Source organism: Stegodyphus dumicola, chromosome 10 (genome assembly GCF_044657685.1).
Source record: "Stegodyphus dumicola isolate Sdum_Otavi_A_Nest chromosome 10, ASM4465768v1".
NCBI lineage: Eukaryota > Metazoa > Arthropoda > Arachnida > Araneae > Eresidae > Stegodyphus > Stegodyphus dumicola.
In genome coordinates, this window is record NC_140777.1 from 136,585,944 (window position 1) to 136,598,917 (window position 12,974).

Below are 12,974 nucleotides of genomic sequence, written 5' to 3' on the forward strand. Positions count from 1 at the left end.
AATAATATTACAATTATTTTCAGATTTCCTTTTTTTGCAAACTTCCTAAATTCTTGGCTAAACTCATTTAGTTGGCAATTCCAATTTTATAGTTATCAATACTGTCGAATTTTATTCTTTCATCCGTAACTTGAGAATTACTTTTTTATTGATTCTATTCATTTTTCTATTCCATTCTAATTCCCTTCGCACCTACAAACAGCCGAACTGTAATGTCGCTGAACAGTGGTAGTTCGGTCTAAGGTTCCCCATGTGTAATGTGCATACAAGACAGTTCCCTTAGAAAGTCCTCCACGAAGGCATCCCTCTCCTTAAGCAGACAGCCCTCGATTCTTTGTCGGAATCACGTAAACCAAACCAAACCAAACCAAACCAAACTAATTCCCTTGTCAATTTGAAACAGTCACTGAAAGAGTTTTGGTAATTTCTTCCTCTAGTTCAGTTTTAGATTTGAGCTTTTCTGATTTTTTAGCACTTTTCTCAAATATATGAGTGGTACTGCCACTAGTACTTTAGACCAAGTGTCATTTAACTTTGGGTTCTTAGAAAATGAAGCCATTTGCTCATCTAATTTTTATGTCAAGATTTAAACAAGTAGTAGATATGATATCTTTATTATTCCTGCAATACGTTTCTGCATGTTTTACGTTTTCTCCTAATGATGTTCGCCTTAAAATGCATTCTACTGTTTATATTGACACTGAGAGAAAATATCTTCTCTGCTGTCTCTCAGACTGCTAATCTATTAACGAGATGATTTCCTTTGCCTTCTGCAATACCGTACAGAAAATCCAGAGTAGCTGGATATGCAATACCGTCTTGCTTTATCTCAGGAGATTGCGCTTGTCAGAAACCTTAGTGTTCAAGTTGACGTTAAGTTACACAAAAAACTTAGTGTTCAAGTTGAAGTTTACACTTAGAACTCTTCATACCATCTCTGAACCTAACCATATTAAACGTGGCTACAGCTTTGAATAATATTCTAAGTAATTAAGTTCTTTCAGCTCTATACATTAAATTTTTGCAGCTTTCTGCTTGTGTCGAATAATCAAATGTTTACAAAAACATTTGCAGTAGAATAAGGCGATATCTCTGCGTCCATTTGCGTATTCAGGCAAGTTGGTAATGGCATTGTTTGCAACGAATACCTTTCCTCAACACCCATTTAAAAAACGCCAAGCACAAAGGATTGCAGTTAACATGGTATCAGGTCATTTTCTGCCTGAAATCTTCACTTTAAACCAAAACAGGCAGCATAAAAAGCTGATGTGTACACCACATGACTTCCTTATACAGAATATTAAATTATACGCATTTTTCTTGCATTTTATTTAAACTTATTGGATTTAATTAAATCTGCTACGTCGATAGCACATAAACCACATAGAGTAAATGCACTCTTTAAAACTCACCATATTTGTTTACCATAGCGACACTCTGGCGCTAGGTTCACTTAACATCGTTATATTTCGTTCATATTATAACTCAGAATGCACAAAATTTATATCATTTGAAGAATTACCTAATCGTTGCCACATGTTCTATTCAAATACTATAATAAATCTAGAACGATGTGTAAAATAAATTAAGCAAACAAAACAAAAAAGAAATAGTTTTTCACAAACGATTCAGTATTTCTCATTCAATTAATTCAGTTCTCACTTCGCGACAAGGCAAAAATACATAAAAACTCAAATATCTACATTAAAAATTACGAAGTAAATCTTAAACTCTTATTTCCTCGAAAAAATTCAAGAAAGGATTAAGGATGATTTAATTCGCAATAATAAATAAAGGCGTTATCTTTGTTGTTGCGAAGCTTAGTCTCTGTCGATCAGCAACAAATCTACTAATCTGCTATTTCAATTATAAACAAACATATCTGCCATGTTATTTAAAAATTAGACTTAACCGCACTTAAACAGCTTTTACATACTTTTACACTTTATACGTTTGGTGCGGCCGATTGCAACCAAAATACGAGGTGCACATCTACATGTTATCGAAGTTCTATATACAAAATTTGAACGTTCTGAGGCTACTCGTTTTTGCGTTATGGGAGATTTTATCTCGCATAACGCATTATAATTGCATTCGATAGCGGTCAAAATGGATATTTTCGTTGAAATATTCTGCCTGAAACTTTTCGCGATTACAATACTTCCTTTTTACTTTGTTTAAGGAAGTAAAAGAGGTCGTGAATGTGCAGATGAAGGAACGTTCAACTCCTTAGAGAAAGAATGTCTTTATTTCTTGCCTTGCTGAAGGGTCTAAATAATGAATGTTATTCTGTATGAGATTCATAGGAAATGTTAGACGGTAACGTTATATCAAAAGCAGAAGCCTGATTCTTAGATCTTTTGAAGACATTTGACATGGCCGTCTTTAGTTCGTCGAATTTTCTCTTGTCTTCTTCAAGGCTTTACTTTCAATGTGCTTTTATGTCTAGCGGCTTAAGAACTCTTGCTATTAATAAAAGCAGTATTTTGAAGGGAAAACTTTGATTCGAAATCCTTAATAATTATAAAAATATTTCAAAACTGTAAACCCATTAAGTTTTTTTTCCAAATTATGTAGCATTTTGACGCATAGATTATTTTTTGCAACTTTGTATCCTTAAAACTCGTCAATATATATGAGCATTACTTTCCTCTACATCGTAGTTTAAACTATCTAACATTCGTTTAAATTTAAAATGCTTCATTTCTTGAAGATTAAAGAATTTAAGTGTACTTATTAATCTTCAAGTTGCTAGCTGAAATACTTCTTTTACTTTGTTTTTTTTAAACAATTGCGTTGGCAACATCTCAAAGTGTATTCATTAAGCGATAATGTAACTCATGAATTAATCCGAAATTAGGTTGGAATTTCGATACGAAACAGAGAGAAATACATAGAATGAAAGCCAATGATTCAAAATGATAACTTTGATTAAGTTAAAACATTTTTCAGCTTTTATTTAAGAATACAATATTGATCTTGTATAATTAGACAACATTTTTATTTTTATTTTCAGAACTCGTGCCTGCGTCTTCATAATCGAACATGCAAAACAGATGTCGATTGCTACTGCAATGGGAGCCCTAAACTCTTTTGTGGAGGAAACAGATGTCGGCCGCTTTTCAAAGCTGCAAAATGTATGTAAATTTCAACATAATTCCTTCGCTTAAATTTGTTTATCTATCTTTAAGAATATTGCGACATAAAAAGTATTTATTGTTTACGATAGCATATCAGAAAAGCCTGCATCTCTGAAATAATAACTGCTACTTTAATCCTATTGTTTTATTGTCATAAGCATTAAAATGCAGTATGCTTCGTCATTTAAAGAAAAAGCTTCATGTTAACTGAGGAAGCCTTATTATTATTTTGCTTTTTCGAGATAAAGATTATTCAGCTGATAATCGTATTGTGTTTCCTGTCTTAATTGTTTTCTGTTAAAATGCATATTATCAGAAATTTTTCTGATGTAAAGTATTTCTTAAATTCTACCTTCCCATTGTTTGCATGGAGCTAAGTACTCTTTTATAAAATATCTTTTTAGTTACGAAGATCATTTTATTTCTTTAGCTGAAGATTAGTAACTGTGTTATAGATATATACTAGCGTCAAAGAAAGCTTTCTGCAGTTTTCATGTAGTTTACTTGAATGTTTACAAATCACAAAAATTAAAACCTTTCCCTCGAAACAAACATCTTCACTTTTTTGGGAATCAAAGTGCTCTTAAATTTCTGCGCTTTTTTAAATCAAACTTCTAAGGTTTTGAAGCAGAAAAGCTCGAGGAAAACATGCTTTGCTTCATGATAATCAATATTATTTCTTCAGTTTTTAGAGTAATACTTTTCTCACATGAGTATAGCCACTTATCGTGTTAACTTTCTTTAGCAGCAGCTGCTACCCTATTTCCCTAGTTGTTAATATATTTCCATTTTGTTGAACATTTTCAGTTCTTATATTAATTTAGAAGTCAAACGACAAAAGTCAGCGTTATATTTGCAAATTTAAAATTAGAGCAGATTTTTGTTGTTTGACTTCTAAATTAATATTTGTTCAGCGCGTTATTTTACCTTAATTTTCAATTCTCTCATTTTTTTCAGAAAAAATTATTGCGCTATCAAGCGAAAGAGGTAATAAAAAGCAAAAAAAAAGTATGTAGCTTTCAGCTAACTTAAATCGATCCATTTGAAAAATGGCTTCTCTGGATTACTAGCTTCTTTTTCTCTCTATCTCAACAAAGATTTCCAAGCTGATAATGCAGAACTTGCGTTAACACGTTCGGTGCCTACCACGAGTTATCTCGTAGGTAGAAGTTTGTGTTTAGGCGCCAGCTTCGAGTTAATCCGCAGAACGTTTTTGTTTTACCTACGCCACATACGATCAAACTCGGAGTATTTTCATGTTCTTTCATGCTATTTTCATGTTCAATTTACGCAATTCAAGATATTTGTTATAATTAAAATCAGTATAGTATAAGTAATTATCAAGTAAATAACTTACGAACTGTAAACATAATCAAGCAATTTATAATAATCTTTGTTATAATAATTGTTGTAGAAATAATCAATCTTTGTTATAAAGCAACCACCAATACGAATATACTCGTAGTTGCCGCTTTCATAAAACATTTTATCGCAATAAACGACTACGATATAACTTGTATAATTAATAAAGCAATTAAAAATTACCTAAATTCAATAACACGTTCGCGAACGTGTTAAAAACTTGACTTTCTGGGCCAGACTTTCAATAGAATCCAAACTGATCCTTTAAATTTCTAATTTCTCAGGAAACAAGAAATGATTCGCGTTTATATCTCCAATTTCGATAATTATTCTGCTTTATATCCAGCATTCGATCAATAATTTCTCACTTAAGTATTACAAAAAAAACATGTGTACAATACATTTGATTTTGAGTGTAATGAAATTGCCTTGCAATTATTCTTACGCATTTGATTCATAAATATTAGAATTAGGGTTAGTTTGCTTCGCATTCACCGGCGATGTTTCTGAATAGGACATACTCATAGCAACTGTCAGCCAAACTGAATCTTTATTGTGGCATACCGAACTATTTCTAAGCAAATCATTGTTACCCTAATAATCTCTTACTCTTCCTTAAGGTCGATGATGTAATTTTTAAACTGCCATTAAAAGTTTGTCAACACAAATTTTGTTTTTAAGCATAATAGTTTTACTTTATTTCACTAAAATCAGAATATTCCAATCTATTCTTAAACAGAATTTCTTCACTTTTCACTTCATAATTTTTTTACTTGCCTCTGCTAATGTGAGGACTGTTTTCAAATAATAATTAAAAATGGCCGAATTAAATGCCTTTTGATAATAAAATTCTAATTCAGCTTTTTAATTAGCTGGCTTAATTTGGGTAAGACATAAAATAGCTAGCTGTTTGAGCTCCATTTCGAACTTGACTGAGTGCACTTCATGACACTAACATTACTTTGGAAGAACAATGCATTTAAGGAGATAAATAATAAAACTGCCGTATATACGAAAAAGGAAATATTGCTCCACATGTTTAATATTTTATGTTTATTTAACACATCGGCGATATAACTTAATGAACATATATGTCTGTATGACTTCGAAATAGCAAAATGTAATTCACTATTGTAAATTTCACAGTATTTGTAAATGTTATTGAAATCAGTAATTGTGTTCTAATTAGTAATGGTTAATGTAAACCAGTAACGTGAATTTTATGTGTTATAGTTCTTTAAATTTTGATAAAATTATTTGATTAAATATATTTAACACACAATTGAAATAATTTGCTTTCGGTAAATCAAGAACATAACTTTTACGCCTTATAGTAATTTCAATGCAGTTAAAATTACTTACTTAAATACAGGGTGACACCAAAGTCTGTTAACATTTGAAAAATCACTAATTTACTGAATATTATAGGTATAGAGGTAAAAACCGTCACACATGCTTGAAGTGCCATGAGGTTTTACTGAAAACAAAGAAAAAGGTGCTTGAAACGGCCAACAGATGCTCTTCATATGATAACAAAAGCAATAATTAGCATACCAATTTATTTTTAACAAAGCCTATGTTCTTTATAACAAATCTTCAACATGTCGGCCGTCATTCATCAACAATATCTGTAGTCGAAGGACAATGGTGTGAATAGTAGTGTGAAGCATATCTGTAGGTCTGGTGAGAAACTGCAACCAGATCTTGCCTTTTAGCATCCTTCATGAAGTCGGACGATCACGGTAGACTTGCGATATCAATTAACCTCACAACCAATAATTCTGGAGATCTGAGAGGCTAAGCTTGACGGAAGTGGCGGCTCAGCCGTGACCTTCGAGACGGAGAAGGCTATGACACTCGTCGAAGAAGTCAGAGATGAGTCATGCTTTCCGTCCATCGTTTTCCCACCATTAGTTTTGTAACTACCACAAGGCGCGTGTGCGTTCTAGTAAAGCTCTAAATTTGTCAATATAGTTTGTTGTTTAGTGCGGACTTTGTTAATATTGTAGCAATGCCTGACCATTGTTGCGTACCTAAGTGCAATTCTAATTATGCTGGAACTGAAAATTACGTGAGTGTGTACAAATTTCCAACGGATGAAGCAAAAAAGCAGCTTTGGTGCCGTAAGATTCCTCACGCGAATTTCATACCATCTAAACGAAGTGTTGTTTGTGAAAAACATTTTCGAGAAGCTATGATTGTGCGTGAAGATGTATTCATGGATAAAAATGGGGCGATTTTAAGAATTCCAAGAAAACGTCCAATGTTAAAAGACGACGCATATCCAATATCCATGCAGATTTAACGGCTGTGATGTGGAGTTAAATGTATCAATTAATGAACAGCAAACTTTAATATATATAGCTGGTTATTATGTACATTCTTTGAAACTGCAGTGTGTAATCTGCAAAGAAAAGATATTAAGTTTGCATAATTTATTGATTGAAGGTGGAGATTATGATAATCTTTCATTATATCAAACAACAGAAACCAAAGATAAGTGCACATATTTAGATATGGTAAGTAGAGGTAGTCTTAAGAAACCGTCCATACTAGTTTTTAATATATATAATTGTTGCATTTTAGAAAACTTATATCAAAGAAATATGAAACACATTTTCAAAAATGCCAAAATCAGCATTCAGTCATTATTTCACTTTTTAAAATATTTATTAGTGGGCTACTTGGTAATGAAATATGTTAGTTTTGCAACTGTAATTTCTTTAATATAGTCATCAAAATGCTAAATACATTTGCAAACATTTGTTTAAACAATTATAGAAAAGTATTACAAGATAGTAAGTTTTCTGCTTCAAATGAACGAAAACTAAAGAAATTTAAAAGAATTAAGTATTTTTATTTTCTCAATTGTAAAATGCAGTTTTATTAATTTTCTTACAGTATTTGTAATTCCAAGCACTGCATAGTTTATGCCATTTAAAAGATAAGTTATACGTATTTGCTAAGATATGACCAGAGTATAAATATAAATGTCTAAATTTAGAGTTTTTACTATTAAAGTATATTATTTTCATTGCTTAACCTTTGTATATATTTGTGATAGCAGGAAAATTCATGATAAATGGGATAAAAAAGTTTCACTGTATGCTGTTTCGGGAAGAGAGTCTTTAATGCATGTGGTATGCTACTGTGTATGTTAAGAAATGATGTTAAAAATCATCAGCATTGCTACTAATTATTGTACTTTTAACTTCTTGCTAACTAAATGATTTTTTATTAATTAGAAATAGTAGTTCTGTTACTTTTTTCTGGTAACTTTCAAACACTGCATAGTTTATGTGTTTTTTTAAATATTGCTAGTTGTGTATGTTATTTGTTAGGTTATCTCATTTCAAATACGAATGCTGGAAGGCGTTTATGTTATAAGATTTAGGTATGCTTCTTGTATGAAATATTTTTATCACATTTGTTAGCTCATTTATATAGTATTTCATTTACATACGTTGGATATGTAGAAGTTGATGGTTATATATTTTGCTGTGAAACGCGAATAAATTAATACCTGAACATAGATAAAATATTAATTATTATCTTAAGAACCCCTTTCCAATTTACCATGGCAGTGGCAATTTTCAATCAGCGTTTAAATTTTTGTAAAATGTTCGTTTGTTTTTCGGTTCTTTCATTTATATTTATGCACAAAGTTAATTAAAATATCTGTAAAAAGCCTAAAAAGTGAAAATAATGTACATAAATCCTCCTTTCTTTTAGTAAACTAAGCAACATGATAAAATGATATTTCCGAGGAAAATTTAAGAATCCAGATGACTCTCCGACGATAACATCGGACGGAAAGCTCCGCCATGTTTATAAAGTGTCATGACCTTCTCTCTCCCGAAGGTCACGGCTCAGCTCGCGATCCTCACCAAACGATGTGTGCAAGAGATCTTTCACATGTCTATCAATATGGGGTAGAGCGCCACTCTGCATAAAAGTCATACCATAGAACAAGTGAACTGGAGCATCCACCTATAAAGAAAATGAAAAAAGTTTCTAATGCAAGTATGCGAGTGCCGCATCCAAAGCAGTATATATTTTTGTGGGAGAAAGAAAGCGGCTTCAGGCAAGACCGGCTGACGCTTCAGTTTTTATATATATTTAATAACGCTTTCAAATGTTTCTTCAAGAAATATTATGGAAAAAGGTTGGATTTTTCTAATATATTTTCACTGTCATTTGTAGTCTTAAAGAAAGCGATTTTTTTAAATGCTTATTCGAACTTTTTTATTACATGTTTTTGGTTTAGTTCTACTTCCTAAGATTTCCAGGTGATTTTCACCCAGAGATCACTAAAGCTTAATCGCTTTTACTTCCTTGTACAAAGTAAAGACAGTATAGTAATCATGAAAAAGTTCGGACATCATATTTCAACGAAAATATCCCTTTTGACCGCCGTCGAATGCAGTTTAACGATGTTTTTGCGTGACATCTGTACGTAAGAACGGAATAAAGGACCCTTTTTAAAAAAACACGGTTTATAAAACAGATTTTAAATAGATTCAGAGGCGATGTTTTCGTGACGTCTGTACGTACATATGTATGTATCTTGCATAACTCAAAAACGAGTAGCCTCAAAACTTTTAAATTTTGTATATAGGACTGTTATAACATGTAGTTGTCCATCTCCCTTTTGAGTTCAAATCGGCTTCACTAAAAGTACATAAATATATATATCCACTCTTTTACTCAGCTCAATGAGCTCAGTTTTTTTTATTCTTGCATGCTGGTAAATTGTGCATTTTTTGCTTTAAAAGTGATTGTATTATGTTCTTCTTATGTTCCGGTTAAAGCTTTTATGCCTTTAGTAAATCTGCATGCAGTAGTTGTAGAATTATCAGCAATTTAAAAGTGTGCGATTAACTCTAATAGAGCAGGTACATTTTTTTACGTTTGAAACTTAGCAAAATAGTGAATAAAGTCAGTTTTTGCAGCGAAAGCAATCCTTTCGCTGAGGTTTGAATTCCGGCGGAAGTACAAGTGTTCAGAAAAAACATGCATTGTAAAATCTTCATACAGCTTTGCAACTGATTTACGCGATCACAAAATCGCGGGATATGAACCTACAAATTTTCTTTCTAAATTCATTGTCTTTCAAGAAACTTTTCTTAATTTTAGCATCTCTCTTTCTTGCATAATTTGCATTTCGTTTTCATGATGCTTTTTAAAGAAGTGGGTGATATGCTACCCTTTCAGTTTAGGCTATTTTTAAACATGCGAATGAATCCATTCTATAGCAGTAACCAGAAGCCATAAAAATGTTTTGGGCGAGGTGATTCAGAGTGTAATAACTTTTTTGCTGTAGATCCACGTAAGTCTTCATCAGGTGGGTGGTTTATCAATAGGTATTTTGAAGCAGAAAATAAAAACTAATTAACCCATGTTTCTCGCGAATGGGAAAGTATGCTGGATATTCTTACACAATATGTCTTGCTTAAAATAAACTTTTTGTGCTATGTATGTCTCGCTTGGTATCAATCAATTCTACAATCGGTTAAAATTTTTATTCAGTATGTCTACTGTCAAGAATAAACCTTTTGGATATTTCATGATGTAAAAATGGTGGACATTGAATATGATAAATAACTTAGGGAAGCAAAATTTTGAAAAGTCAAAGAATTCTTTTAGTTTATCATCTCATTTGTACAGGCTAGAATTACATTTGTTATTTCCGAAATTTTAAAATAAATTACATTTATTTTAAACGCAGAACAGCATAATTAATTAGCATAATAAGTAAATGTAAAAGGCATAATAAGTACAGCATAATAAGTAAATGTAAAAGGCACATACTGGAACATATATGTAGAAGCAACGACAAATATAAATTGGCTTGGTTTTTTTTTTTTTTTTTTAAATATTGAAGGAAACCCATATTAAATATTTGTAAGACATTTCCTTTCATACACTTTTATAATGAACTGTCAGAACACTTTTCGAATAAGTGGAAGAGTCAGATTTAATACCCTACGAGGGCACATGTTAATTTTACTTCATTTCTAACTCAAAATTCTGTTTACTTTGAATTTTAATTCCATATTAAAATATTTTAACTACTAAAGATGATTTTTTTAAAATGAAATTATCTACAAATCCTGTAAATGCGTAATGTTTTCTTAACATTCATAAAGATAGATAGAAATATATTTATAAGTTAAAATTTGTAAGTATCCATAATTATGCATTTAAATTTTATATAATAATATACATTTACAAATTTTAATGGGTGAATGTATTTCAGTCAATATCTAATTGCTGTAATTTTATCTGAGACAATGAAAACTCATGAGTCGAAATTTTTATACGATTGAAAGCTTAATTCTTTTTCTAAAGGTTTTTATGGCAGAAACACAAAAATTATTCATTTTACGAAATAATACTGTTTATACAATTCGTCAGATTTCTTGAAATTTTAATCAGCCAGTTTGGAAAAATTATACACTCAGACATTAAAATTACATTTTTATGAACGAAACGAAGACAGAATTATCTTAGAACCCTGCAAGCACATTACACAAATATAACATTAATCGACACATTAATGAATGTATATAGAGATATGCTAATAAGTTCACATTTTTAATCGTGTATAACTATACACTAGCATAAAATTATATACAGTATAAGGTATTTCTCCCGCCTTCATAGCATGCCTTCGTTGTGTAATGGTCAGCCCACTCTGCGAATATTTGAGAGTTCCGGGGTTAGAGTCCCGGCGAGAGTATTGCACATTTTTCATGTCTCCTACTTCGAAATAACCTAATGTCCCTGCAACAGGAATACTTTATATGAAATTCAGTATGAGAAATTTACTAAAATGTAAATATAAACATATCATCTAGACCAGGTATAGTCAACCTGATCCCTACCGCCCACTAGTGGGCTATTTACACCTAAGATAAGAAAGAAAAGATAAGAAAATCTATTTCTATCCTTATCTTATCTTTCTTCATCCTTTATTTGGTTCATTTGCACTTAGCAGCTGAAGAAGGTAGTTCAAAAACTATTGAAACTAGTACTGCAAAAAATTTATAAAAATTTACCTTGATTTCTAAATGTTAGTTTTTGATAATGCTAGTATTTTGTTAAATCATGTAAATAGAATTTTAATGAAGAGATATTAAGAAAGAAACTGAAAAAGGCATAAAACAGTTTATGAAATAAAGATTGAAATGCATCATAAATACATCTTTTCTAAAATGCGCTTCTTTAACACTTTTAGTGATTTTACTGTTCAAATAAAATATTCAATTACCTAAACACTTTTCTTAACATAAATCCAAAAATATGCATTTTATAGGATAAAAAATAAAATAACGGTATGTCGAATGGACGACATAGAATGTCGAATATGAAATAGCAATTTAAAAACTTAAGATTGACTCAGTGCTTATTCATTCCTATTGAAAAACTAAATCTATTCATAGTTATTGATTTAGTACAAAGCTCTCTCTCTCTCTCTTTATATATATATATATATAATATAAATTTAAATATATATCGGTGAGTTCGTTTCATTTTTATTCGTTTAATACAAGTAAACATAATCATATTTGAAATTATTTTTAAAATTCTAATTATCTTTTCAGATTAATCTTCTTTGAAGACTGTTAGTTTCGTGTCAAATTTAAACACAAATTCTTGAAAATCGCGATTCGAAGAAATTATATTATCCTAAATTCAATTTAATTTCTTTTACTTTGAAAAGTTTACAGACGCAGAATTATGGATTTAATTAAATTATATGATAAAATAATTATATTATAATATAATATTGTGAAAATATTATTACTCTGATCCTTCGGAAGATGCTTCTGGTTACATACATTTAAATTTATCATTAAACTCCAGGTTCAAAATGACCACCAGCGGCCGAGCGGTAAAGTCGCTGAACACTGGTAGTTCGGTCCGAGTTTCGAATCCCGCGAACGGGCTGGCTGCATGGGTGTTTTCGTGGTTTTCCCCACGTGTAACGTATATACGAGCCAGTTTCCCTTAGAAAGTCCTCCACGAAAGGCATCCCTCCCCTTAGGCAGATAGCCCTAGTGTGCTTTGCCATAATTAAATACGCACATACACCAGGTTCATAATAAATTCTTGCATTTGGTAATTTGTACATAAAGTGCATTTAATTTTTAATATGGAGGTAATTCTTTTAAAGTCTTATTATGTTTTACTCAGTTATAATTTAGAATCACGAAAGCCAAATATTTATAGAATAAACTGTTTCTAGAAGTAGTACAAGTTTAATACTTTGTTACAATAATGTATTAGTGCAGCTATATGCATTTATGCCTTATGGTCAAAATAATATAGAAGCATTCTAAAGTTTGTTTAAAATGACGGCTTTCTATTTTCTCGATATTTCAATAAACTGCTATCCCTGCAAATTTTACTAAAATGTGAAATAAAATTACATCATTAAAACAAGCATATACAATTAATTGGTTTTAA

The 12,974-nt window shown here is 31.0% G+C and overlaps 1 protein-coding gene and 1 long non-coding RNA gene across 3 annotated transcripts in view; one reads left to right on the forward strand and one right to left on the reverse strand.

Annotated features, from left to right (window-relative positions):
* LOC118192073 (uncharacterized) overlaps nt 1-12,974 on the forward strand; it is a 544,392-nt gene that overhangs the window by 337,651 nt on the left and 193,767 nt on the right. Inside the window, exon 4 of the mRNA XM_085825577.1 lies at nt 3,017-3,137. Within this exon, the coding sequence (XP_085681703.1) occupies nt 3,017-3,137 (121 nt within the window). The remainder of the gene's footprint in view (nt 1-3,016; nt 3,138-12,974) is intronic.
* LOC118182984 (uncharacterized) overlaps nt 5,571-12,974 on the reverse strand; it is a 137,601-nt gene continuing 130,197 nt past the window's right edge. The window contains exon 5 of one of the 2 annotated variants that reach the window (XR_004757156.2): nt 5,571-8,492. This is a non-coding gene — a long non-coding RNA (uncharacterized LOC118182984). Of the gene's footprint in view, nt 8,493-10,033; nt 11,289-12,974 lie in introns of those variants that run through there. The other variant, XR_004757155.2, reaches the window with a different exon arrangement.